Source organism: Lepisosteus oculatus, chromosome 3 (assembly GCF_040954835.1).
Source record: "Lepisosteus oculatus isolate fLepOcu1 chromosome 3, fLepOcu1.hap2, whole genome shotgun sequence".
NCBI lineage: Eukaryota > Metazoa > Chordata > Actinopteri > Semionotiformes > Lepisosteidae > Lepisosteus > Lepisosteus oculatus.
The window spans coordinates 23,961,963-23,984,934 of record NC_090698.1 but is presented as its reverse complement, the minus strand read 5'-3'; the positions used below and the strand labels follow the sequence as shown (position 1 = coordinate 23,984,934).

At 35.4% G+C, this 22,972-nt stretch overlaps 1 protein-coding gene across 1 annotated transcript in view; it reads right to left on the bottom strand.

The window, feature by feature from the left end:
• Window positions 1-22,972, bottom strand: part of loxhd1a (lipoxygenase homology PLAT domains 1a) — an 86,304-nt gene that overhangs the window by 37,502 nt on the left and 25,830 nt on the right. The window contains exons 8-25 of the mRNA XM_015339037.2: window positions 21,953-22,067; window positions 17,357-17,437; window positions 15,629-15,813; window positions 13,947-14,045; window positions 13,091-13,239; window positions 10,126-10,249; window positions 9,272-9,522; window positions 8,688-8,823; window positions 8,027-8,187; window positions 7,799-7,885; window positions 6,020-6,155; window positions 4,872-5,026; window positions 3,858-4,018; window positions 3,561-3,637; window positions 3,087-3,283; window positions 2,059-2,251; window positions 1,747-1,907; window positions 595-904 (exon numbers count right to left, since the gene is read on the bottom strand). Coding sequence (XP_015194523.2) covers window positions 595-904; window positions 1,747-1,907; window positions 2,059-2,251; window positions 3,087-3,283; window positions 3,561-3,637; window positions 3,858-4,018; window positions 4,872-5,026; window positions 6,020-6,155; window positions 7,799-7,885; window positions 8,027-8,187; window positions 8,688-8,823; window positions 9,272-9,522; window positions 10,126-10,249; window positions 13,091-13,239; window positions 13,947-14,045; window positions 15,629-15,813; window positions 17,357-17,437; window positions 21,953-22,067 — 2,778 coding nt within the window. The remainder of the gene's footprint in view (window positions 1-594; window positions 905-1,746; window positions 1,908-2,058; window positions 2,252-3,086; window positions 3,284-3,560; window positions 3,638-3,857; window positions 4,019-4,871; window positions 5,027-6,019; window positions 6,156-7,798; window positions 7,886-8,026; window positions 8,188-8,687; window positions 8,824-9,271; window positions 9,523-10,125; window positions 10,250-13,090; window positions 13,240-13,946; window positions 14,046-15,628; window positions 15,814-17,356; window positions 17,438-21,952; window positions 22,068-22,972) is intronic.

Genomic DNA, 22,972 nt, shown 5'->3' with positions numbered 1-22,972 from the left:
TTAAATTTTGAGTTTGTCTGTTCTTCATGCATGTTTTCCATCTGGGTACTCCAGTTCCCATAGTCTAAAAACATACTGGTAGGTTAACTGGCTTCTGGGAAAATTGGCCCTAGTAGAAGTGTGTGCATGTCTTTGTGTATGTCTGTGTGTGCCCTGTTATAGACTGGCATTCTGTCATGGCTGTACCCCATCTTGAACCCATTGCTTGTTGAGATAGGATCTAGTTCTCCTGTGACCCAGAATTCAATGAAGTGGTGAGAAAATGGATGGATAATGATATAATATATAATGAGGGTGCTTGCACTCTCCATTTCAAACATTTTGTGTTCTGTACTACTTGTATGATTTCATTGTGTTTCATTTTCGAATGACCTTGGAAAAGCATGCCAACCCTGCAGTCCGATCCATGATTGTTTCACAACTTTAAGAATCACTTTTTAGGAAATGGGGCAAAACAGTTAGCTGAATTCAGTAGATACTATTAGATAGATTAGGATTACTGTTAGTGCGAACTCCAAAAAAAAAAAAAGAAGAAAAATCTCTCTCGTAGAAGTGGAGTTCAACAGCCACAATGATTGACGAGAGACTATTTACCTTCCAGGTTTCCATCATCGTCTGGTAACAGCTCCACCACAAGTTGCCCATCTTCCTCACTCCTGGCCAGCCAGCGCTGGCAGGTAAAGGTATAGGTCTCCACCACTTCCTCTGGGATGGCCTCCTCTTCTTCCTCTTCCTCCCCCTTCTTCTTTTTCTTCTTCTTTTTGTCCTTTTTGTCCTCCTTCGGCACTGTAGACATGGTGAGCCTCTTGATGACAACAGATTCCAGGTACCAACCATCTCCAATGCCAGTGCCATCGTGGCCAATACGGATTTTGAAGATCTTTCCTACCTCAAAAGCCTCAATCTACATTAGAAACAAGAGTTACAAAAGGTGTTTTTTCACTGGATGTAAAATTCTGTCTTGCATATTTCAGTATAAAGACAACAAGTCTTTGAGCATCACTACTTCAACTAAAGACACATTCAAAATAAAATCCCAAAATATGAACTTGAAAACTTGAAAGTAATCTTAAGAGATTTACTACTAAATATTTATGTTGTCCATATGCTAGTGAGGTGAAACTACTTCTTCTGTTTATGGGTAATTGGCTAATGGGTCTTTAAGTTAACAAGGCTTTTATTAAAACCACTAAAGAAGAGGTCTACAAAATACTTTCTTTACTGTGTCCAAAGTTAAAACTCATGATCGAGACTCCTTGTGTTTTATTGCTGTGATGCACTCTGAAGTCTTAGAGTGACTTAACAATACAACAGACCATGTTGTTAGGCTTCTATTCAATGCTCCTTTCTACTTTACTATATCTTACATTGCTTTAGACAATTATTTTTATTCTGGACTTGGGGTAACCATACTTCTCCAATATGCTGCAACTGCAGTGTGGAATGGCAAAAAGCCTTCAGTTTCAATTTTCTTTAGTTCTTGATGTGTGAAGTAATACATTTGAACAGGCTAGTCTTAATTAGTGATTTTTTAATCCTCCAATTAATCATCTTATTAATGGGTTGTAACACAAAAAACTATGAAGTGTCCTACAGATGTGACCTCAAAATATATTTTGATTCCAGCATGCTAACACCCAGAATTAGACAGAGGCTTTTTAAATAATAAAAGGAAACATTTTACAAGAAAATAAAAAATGAGTGCAAAGATGTATTGTAAGAAGGAAACTGAAGGACTACAAGCACCTTAAATATCTCGGTTGTACCCCTTTCAAAGTTATTAGATCTGCTTTTGAGGTAGATGAGCTCCGTCTTTCCACTGTCCCCATACATCTGGATGAAGACGTTGGCATTAGTGCCAGCAGCAAATTTGTCACCAGTGAGCACCTTTATTTCATAATTAATCACTACAGAACAAAAACAGAAATGCAAGGGTGTTATTTGGTAAGACAAAATAGAAAAGCTTAGACATTTCCATATCACATCTCAAGTATTGTTTTTTACTTCTTCAACATAAGGAGTTAAAGTGTAAACATGAGTTAAAAGGTTCCTCTGTACATTTTTCAATGTCCATAATCTCGCTGGGGTAGATCTCTATCTCCACTTTCCCATCTGCCTCATCCTTGCAGAGCCAGCGGTGACTGGGGAACATGTACTGCTTGCCATGGGCTGGCACCTTGATCTGAACACTGTCCAGGAACCAGCCAGCTCGCAGACCTTCATTGTTGTGTCCAATGAGGAGTCGGTTGATCTGTTAACAGATAAAGAATTATTTAACTGCTGAGGTAATGGTCAAACCAAGTTATTTTCTTAAAAGGTTCAAAGGTTAATACTGCTGAGGCAAATGTACAGTATCATACTAAAAGTGAAGTTAAAAAAGTATTTTCTGACGGCAAATGAGATTTAATTATTGAGTACCCCACTAAAATATGTTTTTAAGGTTGGATTTAATTGAAATGGACTGGATTTTAATCCTTTAGGTTATTTACCATGAATTGCTGCATTTTGGATTGTTTTGTACTGTAATCTGGAGCTGCCACCTACTGTTGCAAATCAGTTTCAATAAAATCATCAGCAAAATAAACAAATGACCACATTGGTGCTTAAGTGATATCCATTTTGAATACTATTTTATGATGCAAGTCATTTATCCATTTATCCATCCTTCCATCCATTTTGTAACCACTTTATCCAATTCATGGTGGCGGGGGAGCCAGAGCAAGCCATGAGCGCAAGGCAGGATATAACCAGAATGGGATGCCAGTCCATCACATTGCACACACTAACAAGACAGTTTTCTCAGATGTCAATTATCAGTGAGAAGAAAACCCAAGCACCCCACCAAGAGGTTACCCACATAAACACAGGAAGAACATACAAACTCCAAGCAGGTAGCACACCAGGTCCAGAACTGAATCCAGGACCACATAGCTGCAAAGCAGCCATGCTAATTATTGTGCCACCATGCCATCTGTAAGTCAACATATTGTCATTGGAATGTTGAAATTCTTATGAATTTAGGAATTACTGATTGATGTATGAAAATGCATGTTCTATTATGAATTAAAAAAACAAAAATGCCTTACTCTTCCAATATCAAAGGTCTCAATAGTGAAAACATCGACTCGTCCAGTTTCGAAATAATTTTGTAGGTTGTTGTCGGAAACCTCCAGGACCATTTTGCTTGTATCTCCCTTCTCACCATACAGCTTGACGTAGACCTTTGAGTCTGAGCTGGCACCACTGATGTTGCCTGTCTTCACTGCAATGTGGTAACTGATGTCTGGAAATAGTAAAAACCAAAGCAAAGTAAATGACTTCCTTACTGCATGGTGATTATCAGTGTGTATCTCCGGAAGAATAACAGTCTTCAGAAAACAAATCCTATCATATTGTTTGTGAAACAACAAACAGTTCCCCAGGTACAGTAGGTGTGGTTAAGAAATGACAGCCTTTCTGAAAATGTATTAGCACATTTCTCAGCATCAAAACTGTGGTGCATCATTAAATAAACAACCTTTCCTGACTGTTCATGGGAAAATAAGGTCATGGTGACTCACTGTGAAGCATCTTTGCATCTCCAGATGGTACTAACTCACGCACTATCTGACCATCATCTTCATTCCTGTCAAGCCACCTGAAAAATCAAATGGTGCATTTAGTGTATTTTTCCTGCAGATAAAGAACAGGACACCTTATATGACACATTTTAACAATATTTTACATTTCAGAAAAAAAATCTAAGGACTGAAATTTGTATTAATTGCATGCAATACCAAAACAAAACCTAAACTATGTTATTGCTATTGTGGAGATTCCACAGTATTAACTTTTAATTAGTGTTAATTTTGTCTTGCCTGTAGCAGGGAAATTCAGTGGCTTCTGTCTCTGGTTTCCCCTCCTCCCTCACCACCACTTTGTCCAGGAACCAGCCACAGCCTCCTCCTCTGCCATCATGACCAATCCTCACCCTCCTCACACGCTTCAAGGACACTGCCTCTATCAGAAACTCATCTGCCTGTGAAGGACACCCAGAATGTCGAACAAGAGGACATATCAAACACCCAGTCCACTTCAGGGTGCTTCTGTTAGAGATGGGGTGAGGGAGGTGTTTGGTAAAAGTTCCAATGTTGAAATTTGAGCTGCATTATTAGCTGCATTTATTAGAATTTGTAACTGCTGTTGTGGTGTTTTATCTGTGCTTCTCAGGAACATTAGTGTATCTTCACTGAGGGATTTTTATCACATTTGATTCTTCTTCCTAAGAGTAATTAACTTTGCAACACCAAAAGGGTAGTGCCAAATATACCATTGGGGTCTCACTGATTAAGAGGCACAAGTACAGAGGATATCATCACTTTGACAGGGCTGAATTGCATTAATAATTAAAAAAATAAATAAAACAGAATACAACCCAGGCCTAAATCTAAATAAAATTCTAGATGGTCCAGAGTGAATGGGGACCTATGTCACTACTCTAAAAATGCATCACTAACCTGGAGAGAACGTCTCTAACCTGGGGATTCCTTATAAAGTAGATCATAATTTCCTAGAATAACAGAATGGTAAAATGACAGAACTGTCTTAGTTCTGTCAATCGAATAATTAACACCCAGGGAGTCTATTTACATTTATTAAAGGCCCTTTAGCCTCTGACACCATGTCAGTTGCTACTGCAGTTCCTTCAGAGACCAGCCTACCACCGATGTTTTCTGGATTCTGAGTAGATTCCACATCTGCTCATACCAAGTGAACAACCTGAAGCGTGAGACTCACAGTGAAGCCGGAAATCTCACTTGTAAGCAAACAGCTTTGCAAAAGCATCTTAAAATGACTTTGCCACAAGTTGAAATAAGAGTTCTCATACTCACATTTCCCTTCTCAAACTTATTGACGTTGTTCTTGCTGGTGTACAACACCCGTTCTCCAGTGTCTCCAAGTTCCCCCAATAGGCATAGGAAGACACTGGCGTCAGTGCCACTCCCGCTGACATTCCCCGTGCAGATTGTGATTCTGTACTTAACAACTAGGAAACAAGACATGGTCTGTTCAATAAAAGGACTTAATCTACATGAAGACATTGTTTAAAATCAGCACGTCAGTTGTAAATTATGCTGTATTTTAATTCAGGAGGCCCTAATACGCGGTATTTATCCAATCTAAACAATATCTCTTAATATGTCTAAGATGAGGGTGGTTTTGCTGTTAAATGTTTCCTTTTTATTCTTTTACAAAGAAAAGGTCATGACATTCATTGTAGCAGTTTTAGAGTTTGGATTGTAGACATGATGCTAAAACAAATGTTATGATTTTTTTGCACACGTTATGTCATTTGCACATGTGACTAAATCATTATGAATCAGCAACATGAAATTGATTATAATGTTTTGTGTAGCTGTTGTGAAGGAGTTATGAATCCATTATGCAGGAATATTCAAATAAGTTACTTGATGTTTTGTACAAATACAGTTGTAATCTACACCAGGGATTTCCATTTCTGAATGACTACAGACGGGCTGGTTTTAATTCCATCCAAGCTTAATTACCTAATCAAAGCCTTATTAGAGCTTACAAGTTTCTTGAATGGAATATTTGCAAGTTCTATTTTCTACTTTGGAATTTAATTTGAATGATGAAATGCAAGTTCTTAAAGGTGATCTCCAACATGTTTGAAAACAGTTCCAGAATTCAGAATTCTACTAAAAATTGTGCAACTGAGACCTTAACTGGAACACAAACCAGCAGGTATGTTACAGTATATCCTCCAGGCCCAGGATTTGGATCCTCTGGTCCACATCACAAAATACATTTTCACCTCATAACAGGTTGATTTTGGAAGAAAAGTACCGTGATACATTGATTAAATAATCAATTTGAAAATGTGAAATTTGAGAATTTGAAAAATTCTGTTGCCGGTAGACTTCACTTTCTCACTTTAGAGTATGTCCAATGCCTAAACCCTTCTATGACTGAAAGAATTCAAAATACAAATAAATAAAATACATTCTTGTTCTCTTACTTGAAAGAGGATCTTTGACGATTTCACCCTGAGCAGGCAGCTCTCTGATTATCTCATTGTCGTCTTCATTGACGTCCAGCCAGCGGCCACAGTTAAATGTGTACTTCTCCTTTGTCAACGTCTTCATTAATGTGACCTTTATTAAAACACAATTCATTGCAATTTGAACTGATATGCACTATATGACTATCAGTCCTCCTTCACATGAACACTATCAAAGGGTGAAACACTGCTATTTTCTAAGTTCCTTATGCTGTACATGGTTGCGGGGGAGCCTAAACCACCGAGCAACAAGCTCAAGGTATGACACAAGGTATGAGAATGTACATGTGAACACAGTGAAAACATATGAAAATTCCCAAATCCCAGTGTTCAAAAGGTCTTTGTGAACTTTTTACAGTATGCAGTCTTTTATAAGGTTGACATGTAGGACTAGTGTGAACTGGAATGGAAGAATGCTGGACACAAGGGCTATTGTGTTATTCTATACATATACAGAATATACAGTGTTATACAGGAATGAGTGTGACAAAACTAAGTAAACTAACCAATACCAATTGTATTGAATAAGTGATCATTGGCAAATAGGGAAGAGGAAGATGAGCGTGATCCTGGAATGCTGCCAATCGGAATAGACAGGGAAGCGTGGTACTGTAGATAACAGAAAATATTTAAGGAGTGTTCTGGTTTAATCGCTTTGAGAAAAATACACCGAGCATCTCCTTGTGTTTCACTCCTATGCATGTGAAATAAATACTTCATTTAACTTCTGAGATGGACACTGAATGTCTTTTAAGGGGAAGTAGGAAAATTCCTCCAACACCAGGAATGGAGTGCAGAAGTACAGTGCAGGGGGGCCCAGCACTGTAAGACATCATTAATAACCACTGAGCCACCATGCCAGCCAGTCCCATTTCAATAACAACCTAATTAAACCAAGACAACACCTACAAGAAATGTTTTGCTCTAATGTTATGGATCAATTTAATATTAATTTAGTTAATATTCTGTATATGTGAGTTAAGAAATAAAGGTAATGTAAATTGATCTTAACTTGAAGAAGCATAATGAGAAAAAAGTTAATTTTATACTTCAATATCTTAGAAAGTGAAGTAAAATGCAACATCTTAAGAAAGTGATTTCTTCTCTGTTATACAGGGTCAACGCATTTCAACAATAAAACTTAATAGTGTCACGATCGCGACCCCTCCTCTTAAGGGCACTCCAGCCCTTCCTTGTTTGCCTCATTCCCCGCACTTGTTCCTTGTTCCAGCCCCTTTTCAGTTCCCCCTTAAAAGCCAGACGCTGACGCTATTCAAGGCTCTGCATTGGTTCCCGCATCAACCTGTTAAGGTTTAAGTTTCTGTTCCTGTTCCTGTTCCCGTTCCCCCTGCTGGTCCCGACCCGGTTCTGGTTTATAATCATCTGTCTCGGATGGATCGCCTGGCCTTGGACTTTTGCCCTGTTTGGATTTCCCTTTTGACTCATCCCTGGATTGTTTGCCTTGGCCACACCTCCCCCGACCACCAGCACTCCATGGACACGCCCCCCGTTTTCATTCCCGTATCCTGCATGCCTTTTTCCCAGTGTTTCCTCACTCTTCCCTGGATTGTGTCGTCTGCATAGGGTCCGGAAAGAACTCTCCCTGACAAATAGTGTGTAGTAATATTGAAAAGTAGTGAAATTGATGATTTAACAGTTTCTTTTCTCACATAAACACATTTTCACATTGTGTTGCTCGCAATGTTTAAAATACATGGCATAATATTTTTTTCCTACCTTGCTCAGATGCCAACCAGCAAATGGGTGTCGTTTCTCGTGCCAAATTCTAATTTTAAACAAAGTTCCTAAATCAGGTAGCTCAATCTGCAAGGTTAAAAAAGACAGTAATTTGACAGTTCGGTAACCAACAAAGAGGATACATACTCTAATCCCCAGAAAATATAAAAAAAACATGTTATGGAAGGGATTTCCTCATTAAAAATTTAAATGTGTTACTGAACTTACCATAAATTTATCGACTTGTCCAGCTTCAAAGTTGTCTGAATTATTATCTAGTCTCATTTCATCGGACTTCCCCTTTTCTCCATAAATCTGCAGGAAGACGTTGGCATCTGTTCCTGCACCTTTCAGATCACTGGTCCAGATCCACAGGGACCAGGGGTGTTCTTCACCGGTCAAAGAAAAGATCGAGATATTCTATCAGAGGAGGGAACACTGCTCTAAGAGAGATTCACTTTATTATCTAGGTTCCAGAACGTTTTAAAATTTAACTGCACTTTGGAAAGCCAGTGATGCAATCTAATGCTTTTAAAATTAAAAGACTTGAAATGCACCCACAATGGAAAAATAAAACTTAATCTTTTTAGAATATAATCTGTTTCTAGTTCTTATTAAAAAAAATATCACATGAATGTGTAAGGCAAAAAAGTCAACCTTACTTTCCTCTGCATTCTGATGTCTTATACAGGAGAATAGGAATCATTACTATTTATTATATTACATCACAAGTGTTCCTTGTGATACAATAAGCAATCAGTGCTCCTCCTAAGACTTATCGAATTTGGTAGTATTTACTGTATGATGAAAAATTGGCTGGTTAACTTTTGATAAGTACAGTAAGATCCTTCTTCATGTCTCTGTATGAAAGCCATAGAAATAGACATACTTTTCTGCCTCTTTTGACGAAGTGACACCATTTCATAAAGCTCCCTCTCAATCAGCCCATCTCCCTCTTCTTCATCCAGCCATTTGCTGCAAGGAAATGTCTGCTCGACACCAGTAAAGGGGCAGTATACCACCACCTGTAACATCATATGGCATACAGGAAAATGACTTGTGGTTTCAGACAAGTAAGCAGTTAAGTAACAATTGCAAGCGATTGTTTAAGGCATCTCAGAAACTTTCCAGAATGCTGTTCTGATGAACAAACAGAACAACAAACAGAAACAAATGTTCTGCTTTTCAATCTGATTGGAATATTTGGAAAACAACGAAATCCTTCTAACTTAATGAAAATACAAGGTACAAAAATATTAGTATAAAAAATCTGTTTCTGCCTTTAATGACTCCTTTTTAAAAAATGACAATTATTGAAAATAATCAATTTCCAATTACGTTAAAGACAGATGGCACTCTAAAGTGTTAAGACTAGAGATGTTCATAGAGCACCATGTTAGCACTGTGCACCTGAACCTGAATATTAGGGGGAAAAAAAGAAATAAAATAAACAAATAATCTGTCATCTCCCACCTTTTCGCAGTACCACCCTGCGCTGACCCCACAGTTGTCATGGCCAATGGTGACCCTGCTGAGCGGACTGAGGAGAGCAGCGATCTCAACGTTGAAAATGTCTGTGAGCCCCCGTTCAAACTGGCCCCCCTCCAGGAATATCTTGCCACTGTTCTTCAGTCCCTTGGAGCCATGTAGGATAATATGAACCTTGGAGTTTGTGCCAGCACCTCTGACATTCCCAGTCACCACAGAGACATTGTAGACAATACCTACAGGATCCAGTTACCAAGCACAGTCAGATTCATTTCTGTGAGAGTGTTCATATCAGTGCAACACTCTAGCCTTGATTCAAGGCCGCAGGATCTTTTTTACTTAATAGAACATACAGTAGATTACTAAAATATAACTTGATTTGTTATACAACTCCTTAAAAGGGTAAGTTCCCCAACTAGTAAAAATCCTCTGTACATACACAAATACACCTGATGTTTTTCTTCTTAATCTGATGACAAGATTAAAAATATTAGTTTAATTTTCCATTTGATATTTAATATCCAATCTAGTTGAACATGCAGTATTTTCCATTACAACTATTTATGTTGGGTCTCCCAAAAAATCTACAGCTACCTAGACAGGCACATTCTTAGTATTTTTAGTTTGTTTCTTAGTATTTTAACTCAACAAGTTCATGTTCAGGCTGGCAATGTCTTTGATAACGAGTCCATGTATAACTTAAAACGGTTTCAATTTCATTTCCTCCTAATTCTTAAAATACACTGTATTACAGGACTCAACAAAGGTAGTCATTATTTCGTTTTTTTTAATTTGTATATCTCAATGCAGGACAAATTAAGAGGAGGTGTCATTTATACCTGTGGGTTGTGTGCCTCCCACTAAAATGTCTCTTTGAATTTTCCCATCATCCTCATCTATTGCAAACCAGCGGTTCACTGGGAACTCATACACTGCCTTATTTCCCAGGTCATCCACTATCACCTGAAGAAAAAGATGCATTGAAGAAGTGTTAGATCTAAAAATATTAAATTCCAAGACATGAAGAAAGTGGTCAATCAAACTATCATTATCTTGTGAATCCCCGCACCACCTGATTTCAAACTACCATGATAGGGTTTAATCAATTTGGACTTGCTTTTGTCTCTTTAACAATTTTAAGGACATAAGAATGTAAGGTTCCAAATGAGAAGCATTACTAACCCATTTGGTTGCTAGTAGCTTATTAATTTGATTCATCCAGAATTGAAAACTTAAGCTATCATTATCTTGAAAACTAGGGACAATACAATTGCTATACAGTAAAAGAAGCATTCTGTATAACCCATTCTGGTCACTGTGCTACCTTTGTGTTCTCTTCTCGACATGCATCCCTTACTATCAACTACAAAACAACTGTTTTGGCAATAAAGTAATGAATACGTGGCAACAGACCTGCTGGGAATCATTGAAACCTGCTGGCAATTTTCTAGTTAACTATTATTGTTGCCATACTTTTTATCCATCACTCCATTGGTATCCATTGGTAATCAAAATTACCAATTTGATTTCTAACCTCTGTTTGATACTGTACCCTGGAATTATATAGTATTCCAGGGTATTCCATTTTGTTGACTGTTTAAATATCAAGTACTATCAGTATCAAGTAATCTCCAAAATCCTCAGAGGTCCCAGTTCATATTATAACATGTTCATAACAGAGAGATATCAAAACTCTTAAGTCATAACAGTCTCTAGAAACACCTTGATCCAAAAAATACCACAGATGTCTTCTGTGTATGAACGAGTAGTACCGTATGTGCACAGTGCCTGTCTATAATGGCCTTCTGTTGTATAGATTAAATTGGAAAGACAAATGAAAAGCCCCTTTCTGAAAAAAGAGAGGTAAAATTATTTTACCTACTCCAAATACACACCAAATAATAATTAATAATTCCTTATATAGCACTTTTCTGGATACTACAGTCTTTGACAGCCCATCTTGTCCAGTATCTGTGGTACAGAGAGAAGAGTGCCCCCTACTGGTCCACCAATGCTACGTCTTGCAGCAACTAGATTTTCCTTAGGGATCTTACATTCAAGCACTAATCATACCACGGTTTGTTTAGTTTCTGAGTTCTAAACAAGTAACCATTTATCTGAACTAAAACTGCATTAACTTCTGAAAATCAACTGAAACCTATGTTATCATCTGCTGCAGTGGGAGTAATACTAAATTAGTAAAAGCTGCCAACAAGGTGTTGTTTGTGTAGCATTCCTACTATTTAATTTCACTTACATTTATTAACATTTATGACAGCGTGCTAAGGTGGTAAGCAAAGGCCTGTTGGAAGATTTGTGTGAAAATAAAGATGAAGATTTTGAAATGAGCCATTTTGAAGACTACCAATTCCTCTCTACCACCATCTTTACTACTGACAAAATAACAGTCAATAAATCACAAAGTAGCATTATCCTCATCAAGATCAACCTATGGTTTTATTTCAATGAACTATTTTTTCCAGCAGCATTTAAGCACATTGATATGTACAAAAATGTACAAAAGCATTAAGACAACTCTGACGGGGGATTAGGTTGTAATAATCAACTCACACAACTCCTACAGGGAGATTTTCACACATTTATTCTCCACTTGTCATGGCTTAATGCTTAATTCATGTGAGCTTCATTAATAAGGAACAAGGTCATAAGATACCAAGAGTTAAAGAGCAAGAATAGGCTAGAGGAAAACTGAGTCCCTGACTGGGAGCACATGAGGATGAAATATTATACTGTTGCTAAGAACATAAAAATAGTTACAAACTAGACACCATTTGTCTCATCCAGCCTGATTTCATAGTTAGTGGCTTATTGATCCAAGAATTTTATTTAGCTATTTCTTGAAAAAGGCCATGGTAAAGGTTTCAATTGTTTGACAACTTTCAAATTCCCAAGGAAAATTCAAGAAACAGCAGATTCTTCTATAAATAAGCTATTATCATCCAAACACATGGAATGACCTCCTCTCATTTGTAACTTTCTCATGCTTTGTGATAAAGGACTGTATGAAATGAACAGGTATGAAACGAAACAGACTTTTGTCATCCTACAAGTATGACATACATACTGTACAGTATTACATAAACAGTAAGCAGAGAGTGGCATGAGATGGTGCATTCTGACATCTCTTCATGTCTGAGGATATTGCACTGGAAAAGGAACATTCATACTGTACATGACCAGGACTGTGCAATTCCATCCAGTTCATCATACCTTCCAAGATAACACTGCGGTTAGTGGGTGCTCACAGTTTTTGAAGTTTCCAAATATCCCAGGGCATGTCAGCAAAATGAATTCCAAATACAGACCTCAGGTAAAGCATTGGCCACCCTTAAAAGCAACTGTATCTTCCTCAACCACTTCTTTAGATCCCAGAGACATAGAGAATATCCAATACATTTATTCTGTATTGCCTGCTTAGTTGTATCACAACACTTACTTACGAAAACCTACCTACAGTATGAGCTATGATAAAGTGGAGCAACATAGTACAGTATCAGTACCAGATTTTCCAAATTAGCTAAAATAAATTGAAAGCTATACAAGTCATGATGGATTCTGTCACACAATTAAACTAGCCTAAAAGGCACCTGATACATTATCAAAATCAGACATTATAATAAGAATGCAAAGAATAGCAAGGAGAAGGTGTGTGATGAGTGTGATGAGGAGGAGGAGAAGAACAGTGGTTAATTTTGAAAAGATAATCCATTAATACAAAACCAAACAAAACAACATAAGGTAGCACTTAACTGATATTATTATGCCAATTACAAAACGTCATACCTTATCAAGACACCAGCCAGCAGAGGAGCCTTTGTTGTTGTGGCCAATGGTAATCTTCCTCAGACGACCCAGATTAGGGGCTTCAATGGTGAATTTGTCCTCACTTCCCCTTTCAAAGTTGTCTTTGTCATTGTCAAGCCTTCTTTCACCTTGACATAATTAATTCACAACAAATTTATTAATGCACATACAATATATCACTGGATTCCCAGTATACGGTATACTTCAAGAGAACAAAATACAGAGTAAGAGGCCAAGATAACAAAATACAATACCTGTTACTTGCATTTATTTTATACTCAGCTAATTCAACCAGATTAAGCGGGCTAGATGGCGTTGTTTCCTTGCAACCTTTCTTATTTTCACTAAATAAGTCCCTAGTTCACATGCTTAATTCATAGCTAAACAATGTATGGCTTTTTTAAGACTTCTGTTTTTAGATGATTCAAAACAATATACAGGTTACTTATCTCGCCATTTACAGATCGATGCATTCCACATTTCCAATGGAACGTGATGTACAAATACAGATCACTTTGCCCCCTTTTCATAATCCCTACCTATTTTTTTCTTTCATCCTCCCCACCACTTCATACAGTATTTTGTCTGTCTCTTTCTTCCACACACCAGAAAAAGTGTAGTAGACTAGAACTAACTATACTTGTTCAACACAGTAACTACAAACTATAACATTACAGTTGTAAAGTCTTTTCTGACAGGTTTTGAGACACAAATTGGATGAATTCAGGATTCATTATCCATCTCGTATAACAAACTAAGTCATGCTAAGCTGCCTATTGATGTAAACAACTTTTTCAATGCTTTAAAAGAAATAAAATTAGTAATAAATGGTTACCTGTATCTCCATTCTCCCCAAAAATATTAATGAAGACATCTGCATCAGTTCCACTGCCCTTCACATCTGCAGTGAATACGCTGACAATATATTTGTTAACTGAAATTTCAAAAGAGAAATTCTATATCACTTTAACTGAATAAGTAATGATGGTGACATTACATGCATGTTGAATTGTAGTGATAAAGGCAAAATAACAATTCTTAATATAATTAACATAGACATAAGTGTGATTCTAAAAGCTTAATTTCTCCTTTGTTCTGTGTTGGAAAATTGACAGTGCCTTTGTTTTGTGTAGTAAACTGCTGGGAGTCTGTAGCTATCGATTTATAAATTATCTTTAGCTATCTAATGAGTAAACAATACCATGTGCCTAAATCATCAAAAGGCTTCTTGCTCCAAAAGTTCAGAATATGTACATTATGTATAACTAAAAACTTTTTCAATTGACTAAAACAAATATTGCACAGTACAAACACAATAGTCCATGAATCATTACAACTTGAATCTCACCTGTTCTGGCTCTTTAAGAAATACTAACCTACATGTATTAGTGTACAAACTCCACTGCACCTAATCATTATGAAATACACATTTTGAACAGCTGTTGTTAAATTATTTCTTAATTTGCTCTTCATTTGCCAGTTAAATTCAAATTCTCCAAGCAGTGTTTTAAATTGCAGTGCATTGAGAAAAACATTAGAATAGCAGAATAAAAGTTAGAAAGGTCTTTCACTCCTGAAAGATGATACACTTTTCTTGTAATTAATTGTTAAGACGTAAGTTTACACTACCGCGAGTGACTGCTCTTTTGTCACTGAGAATCTTGTGTACTATTGTTGTGTACTATTGTTGCTATGATACAAGTGACATTTGTCATCAGTATTTGTTCAGGGTGTCTGTGACAACATGATCAGTGCTGATACAAGTGTTCAACATACGGCGAAGTAAAAAGTATTTAGAACTTGAATAAAAGAAAGGTACTGCACTTTAAAATCAGTCTGCCCGTTTTAATTGAAACTTGTTTTGTAATTAAAAAGATGAATGTAACCAATATTTACTTTTGATTTGGAGGCAGATCTGTTGAAAATTCAGCCATCAGAACTTACTTGCCACTTCTGTTTCCCCAGGTCTACTGGTGCAAGTAAAGCTACAACAATTTTGAAAACTATGAGTGGATTAAAACAGGCTATTTTTAGCCTCTACATACATATTATGAACAATTATCCAATAATGATGATCACAAGCAGAAAAAAAGATTCTGGCTGTACAGATTGGAACTGGACATATTGAATTATTTCTGTGATCATTACAATTGCAGTGCACATCTGCAGGACTGATAGGTTTTTGATATGTTGTATGGTATCCCTGTGGAAGGCTAATTTGGCAGCATATGCTAGAATCTCCATTTTTTTAAAATCTTTGAGAGATTTTACTATTATGTAAGAAGATATTATGTGAACCCTATTTTACCTTTGAACATTGATACTGTTAATGCTATATCCATAATTGAAAATCAATTATATAGCATTTACAAACTTATAAATAAAAAAAATAACATGCATGCTAATGGGTCACTTTGAGTCAACTTGAGTAACACACCACACATTACACAACTGCAATACAATTTGTCTCTTAAATGTAAAGGGTTTGCACAACAGAACATGAAAGAATAAACCTACGTTTTGGTACATCCATAGGGTTCAGGCTGCCCAACAGATCTCGTACAAAAAGCCCATCTCCCTCCTCTCTGCTGAGCCAGTTGTTGCAGGCAAAGTAAAAGCGCAGGTGGGGTCTGTTCATATCGGTGACCACCACCCTGTCCAGGAACCAGCTAGCGTTCATTCCGGTGTTGTCATGCTCAATCCTGCCAGAGACAGGTCCATTTTCATTACAGCCTCACAGGCAATGTGTGCAAGAGGAGTTCATAAAGTCAATAAATACAGTATGTACATTTAACTGGGACAAAAATATAATTGCCTAGACATAAATACATATGACCTGTCATTTTCACATGCATTATCAAATTATTGACTATAAAAACATGCACAGATATCCACTTTAGTGCGTTGTGCTGTGATACCTAAAGGATAAAGACCAGTTACTTTATTTTTTTGTGTTTTATGGGTTAAAGATATTTGGCAAAAAAATAACTGTTTCCATTATGTGAGGTTTTGAGTTGAGCACACAATTTATACACTGAAGATCACCTGACTTTGAACAGATGGTGGTTATATCTAGGTGACTTGATGTAACAGAGGATATGGAGTAAAATGTACATTTGAAAGCTCTCATCAGAATGATGACTTAATATTTATTTTTAAGACAGGCTTTTCTGCTTAATTTTGGTTTTATACTGTAGCATATAAAATTCAATTCATTTTCCACATCAAATAAATTTATAAAATATGGTTTAAGCCAGTTTGCAGTAGAAAACATAATATTAAAAACTAGAGTTTCTTTAGTATTCTAGGTATTTCACATTACAATACTCAATCATAATGTGATACCAATAAATATGTTTTAAACAATCATAACAATAGTTCTGACCTATTCATTGCATTTAAAGATTTTACAAAACACATAAATTTGGTCTTGTGCAATATTGTACAAGTTATACCAAATCATAGAATGCTACAATGAAAATCCTAGCTTCCATACATACATAATAAAGTACTCTCATACAGTGTATGTGTACACGTACAGTATATATGCTTTCTGTTTGTTAATGTTTAATGCTGTGTGTCTTGAGTCCCAAAAAGAGATGACCCCATCTAAAAGCGATGTTGTTGAAAAGCACCAATGTTTAAGAAATGTTTTTAGCAAACAATAAAACTGCCATCCCTTTTATTTTATTAAGCATAATTCTGGACAGAGAAAATAAAGAAATACCCATGAGCACATGAATATGGTACTTGATGAAGGCTTGATTACCACAGTGTACATGCTCATGTATAGTATATTTATCCATTATAAGAAGATCCCTTATTCGTGGCAAGGGTCACAGCAAATCAGATCCTATCCAAGACAGATAGGGTGCATGGTGGGACCACATCTTTTAAGAGTTGCCAGTGCATGACAGGATATACTGTACATACACAGACACACGGGGACAATCAGGAGACACCGATTAACTTACCCAACATGTCTGGGAGGAAACCAAAACACCCAGCTGCAACAACCCATACTGATCTATACTTTATATGAACCATGAAATTAAAAAAAAAAATGCTATAGCTGTCTTAGCCTTTTTCTTTGTCTTGGGTTTTTACCTTACGGATAATATGTAATATATTAAGATGATACTAGTCGCCCTTCAGCCACAGTCCAGAATTAGTGCTCAGTACTTTTTTATTTCTAATTTATTTCACATTTGTGAGAGTGCTGTTGATTTTGTTTTAATGGAATACCTTAATTTTTTTATAGGCCCAACATTATTGGTTTTGATTCTGAAAACATCAGTTTTGTTCTTCTCAAAAGCTGTCCTGCTCCTGTAAAAGAAATAAAGACACTACATCTTATTTCAGGTGAATACACAGTTTTAAAACCAATTACAAGGCACACAGAACTGACAAGACCATTTGAGCTGAAAGCTATCGTAGACGCAGTATATATGAAACCTGAGGGAGCTACTTGGGACATGTGAATACTATACCAGGCTCTTCCAAGGTAGCAAAGCCTTGAACAATTCTATGGCCAAAGCTGTAGGTATAGACAATGATTCTCTTTTTTAGAAGGGAATTCCTGTCTGCTGAGAATTAGTTATGCTGTTACAACAATGGGTGATGGGCTATCCGTTGACATTGAGCAAGATACATGATGAGGACTTGGAAGACAAGGACATTTAATACTGAATCCCAACTGTCAATGCTGCAGCATCATTAAAACAAAGTCCATTTTATTTCACATACAGTATATATAGTTATTATTGTTGTATAGTTTGTAAGCTGCCCTGGATAAGGGAGTCAGTTGAACAAATAATAAAGGGTGTGATGTATTCCAAAAGGATAAGGATTTAATTTATTCCATCTACACAAATAATAAAGCACATAATATATTCCAAACAAATACAAAAAAGTACATAAACACAATTACAAATATTGAAATCTGCTGAAAACCAACATGCAAACTTTGGAAATAATGCAACTTAAACACGGTTTTTGTCAAATTGCATTTAAATTCCAAAATGTTGCATTTTTTCCAATTGCCATCCAGAGTGAATGCATCAAGAAAAACAATACAGGCCTGGACTTACCTGGTCCTCTATACTAGTCTTCGGTCATGGATGCATGAATTTACATTTAGTTTTAAAAGCTACTGTATGTACCCCGTTTAACTGAGAGAGACAGAACTCTTCCAGAAAGCCCATCAGTTCAGAAGTGTTTGCTTTATCTCTGTTCTGTTATTACACAGAGTCATTACCCAGCTAATAAGAATATAATACAGCATCTGACAATCTTTCAGGAAAATGTCTTTTTTAATATAAAACATAATGTAATTACTAAATGACTGTATGTACAAAATCAAAATACCATAGCAACATAATTCTTACCCTTCCCATGTTTATTGAAGTTTGCATTATTTTTTTTTTATTTCATAATTTGTTTTTGAAGTTCGATTTTTTATACTGAGACCATCAAATCCCAACAACTGCAGTACTGTACGTACGGAATATCAATACCATGTGTAGTATGTTAATGTCTCTCAGTATAACATTAAATATAAATGTGTGTTAAGTATAAACAGGGACTGAGTAGAAAGCATTTAAAGACGTCATTTATTACTCAAAAAATATTTTCAAAGGCTTTCCAAAATAATTCTGATGCAAAGGTGCTGTATGTCTGTATCTAAAATGCAAAATTGGTTAATATGACTTTCTGTAGTGTACAATGTCCTCACAGGCAATTCACTTTTGTGTTGTCTGAAAAGAAAATGAATATGAAAATGAAAATGAAAGCTCTAAACTGTTTAGAACATGGATTAGGGAAAATGTTATCTTGTCAAAACATTTTGATTTTGGAGTATTTGTTTAGAGGCATGTTCTACACTTTGGCTCCTATATCTTTATTGTACTGATGTGATAATGCTGTATTTATATATTTTATGTCTTAGTGGTAAAAAAATTAAATTAAGATTTCTATTATTAATGCAGCCTTCTGATATAAAGCTTCTTAAAGACACACAGCATATGTACAGCACTACCATCACATTTCAGGCAACTAATAATAATTTTACTGTTTTGCAGAATGATATTACAGAAATTGAAAAAATATTAATTTCCAAATGTACATTTGGAAATTAATATTTTTTCAATTTCTGTAATATCATTCCGCAAAACAGTAAAAGTATTATTAGTTGCCTGAAATGTGATGGTAAACACAAAAAGTAGCTTAAACTCAAAAACAATCCAAATTATGGAAAATTCACAATTACATTACAAAAACAATTTTGCATTTAATCTCTATTCCTAACATACTGTACATTATGTTGATCTGGAAGAGTTTTGTCAACAGAAATTTATTTTGTATGTATACATAAAGCTGTAAATTATTCTACAGCACCTACTGTACCATTTCACAAAACAAAACCATTCACAAGAAACCAGTTTGGAGTGTAACATTTTAACAAAATACATGAAATTTTATCCTTTTTATCATGGAAACAAATTGATTTTTGTCAATTCTCTATTAAAGAAAACATACTGTATACAGTAGTGCAAATGGTTAAGAACAATTTGTACCACAGTACTGAGAAGGGTCTTGCAATTACTTATAGATGTTATCTCATTTAGCTAAAATTACACTGAAAAATGGGGACTGTTTCTGCAGTAAATTGGTAATTAATCCTTTCCAGAAGATGTCTAAAAAGTACTGTATAAAACAAACTAGGATCTAAAAACAAACAGAATTTTGCCTTTGCAGCATTATGCAACATTTATTCTTAATATTTATTTAACTATTTGATGACAGAATTTAGCAATCGTGTTGCATGAAAAAGAACTGTTCCATGGTAGTAATCAAGGATATATTTTGATTCTATTCAGTGGCCAGAAATGAAGCCCACTTGTACCTTTTTTTGTCTTACAGCTATAATATGATAAACTGGTATAAAAATTCATGTATTTTCAATTCTTGAGAGTACACATGGCATTTTATCCTCTTATCCATGATACTAACTACACGGAAACAGGTATAAAATGCCATGCATGACAAATTCATTGAAGGCTTTAATTTCTCAAGAAACAAACCCAAGTGTTTGGAAATTGCATAATGTTAGTCTTTTTTTTCATTTCTTTTAAATGAAAAAAACAGACCTAAAACACTATGAATTTCCAGACTACTTAAGTACTGTATATTAAATCTGTTCATCATCGGTACATAACTGCATACATGCTATTCTATTCTTTTACCATGTACACAATACTAAAGCCTTAACACAATTGGAATATCGTGCATTTAGAATACATGTACTGTACACACTCTTATCATTGCTGCTATTCTAACAAACTGATACAATATCTGTATATATGTTAGTTAAGTATTTTCATTAATACTATTATTTCTTATAGTACACCAGGCACAACATATGCGTTTACAGAATGTTTAAATCAAGCTTGACTAAAGAAATAGGGAGAGAGAAGGTAAGAAAAAAATATGCTGTAAATACTACTGTAGGTTTAACTATTTAAAACCTATTTCAATAATTGTTTTGAAGTCTACATATAGTATATATACAACATAAGACATGATGCTTTCAAAAATTGCAAAGGAATCAAATATGTTTTTGATCATGTTTAAATAATGTTGAAATTACTTTTCATTCTTTGAAACCATAAAAAAGCTTTAGTAAGCTACTTAATTGCGTCATCTTCTGGAATTGTCTCAAAATGGAGAATTCTTTTAAGAAAGATAGATTATATCACTGAAAGCAAAGTATTTAGGATTATAAGAATAATAATGATAATGACAGTGATGATCATTATTTTAGAAATGTTAATCACCATTTTCCTGACTCACCACTACACATCTACACTAACCTGGGAGAAATGAAGACAACACAGAGTGCCACAAGCACAATAATTAATAGCTCATCTTCAATGGAAGAAACATTTACACACAAAAATGTTTTGGTCTTGGTTCCACTTTGTTTCTAGTGTTACCTGACTAACACGTTGTACTCCTATAATTAGTGCATGGTAAAAGATTCTAGAATAACATGCAATTCTAATATACAATATAATTTCAACTTGGCAACACAAGACATTTACATAGTCCTACATCAACTCCCTTTTCACTTCCACCATATACAGACCAATATAAGAATACCTCTTTTCTGTGCTGTAGGTTTGGAGAGAAATAAAAAGATTAACTGTTATAATTTCATAATATACATTAAAAAAGGTTTTAGAAAAAAATATTGAAATCCAAAATGTTTTATGAAACATAAACATGTAACAAACATGTTTAGAAAGTTATTCTAAGTTGATTCAATCCAAAAATTAAGACTTTTGAAGACATGTTATTTAAAAAACAAGAAATCATATAATCATAACCACATTTTCAGAGTGACATTTTAATTTTTAGAAAATTTCTGAAGCTAAATAAAATGTTTTTCACTCATACCTCTCTATTTTCACATCCTGTCTGTGCCTTTTTTAAAAACTACACTAGGATAATTTTTAAGATATGAGAAGTTTAAAGTTGGAAAATGTTTTTTTCAGTTCCTGTCCTGAATTCAAGAATAGAAGTCTGATTAAATTGATTAAAAATATTTAAAAATAGCTGACATGCTGTACAGCTGCCTGTAAACAATATCATAACAGCATGACTGTCTAATTAAAAAATATTTTTCCCCTTTATTTGAGAAATTTCTCACAGATGCTAAAATTGATCACATGATGGGTTTTGTATTTGTATTGATTGCTTCTCATTAAATGAGAAAACTCAGAAATAACATCACAATTCCTGAAACATTTTATAGTGGCAAAATAATGACAGCTCACTTACTTGCTGGCAAGGTGGACTTTAGGAGTAATACCATACTCTCCAAAGAGAGTGACAAATACATTGGCATCAGTTCCTGCTCCTCTGACATCTCCAGTGACTGTGACGACTTCATAAACTGTATAGGGAGAAAGAGACAGTGTGTAGAAAATGTCTTTATCTAAAACTGAGGACTGCACACCTGGCAGATAAAATGAGTGTGCTTCAAATGAAACCCACAAAAACTATTACAGGTATGTTATTCTGTATTCCATCTGAAATGCCTTTTGATTATACTGGAATCTATCCATTTTCAATAACTGTCGCGGCCTGTAGAGGAATGTAGTCTAACTTGGCTCAAGGTAGTATACACCCTGTATACAGTGTCCATTGCACAACAAACACAGTCAAGTGATGGACAATTTAGATGTACCAGTTAACCCAGATCACATAAATGTGCACTGTAAGAAAAAAAACTGAACACCTGGTAAAAAATCATGGGACCACAAGGAGAACCACAAGGAGAACATGCAAACTCTACACATAAAGCACTCTAGCTAGAATTGTTCTCAGCACCCAAGAGCCCTGAAAAATTAATGCTTACTGCCATGCCACTATACTGCCCTATACTGGAATCATATATATTGTAATGACAATTCTAGAAATAATGTGGATTACAGAAGTTAAAGTTCCTATTTACCGTAAAAAAACATTTTTCTAAAAAATATCTCCTTTCAAATTGCTTCATTTTCAACAGTCTTCACCTAGAGTGTTGATAAAGTTATTAACTTGGGTAATTAATTCATGTACTTATGTACTGTTTCTGCAGCACTTTACTTTTAAGTGTTGTTTTTTTATTTTGAGATATGTATGTAGGAAAACATACTGTAGATCTCTTCTGTCTTTTGAACAGATTACATACAGCATGTAGTATTTTCAGGTGATTTTGGAGATCAACACAGAATTATGCTTAACATGCAAAACCCCAGCTCTATTTAATAGAAGGCATGGATCTGATTGAAACTACAATAAATTCAGCAGCAA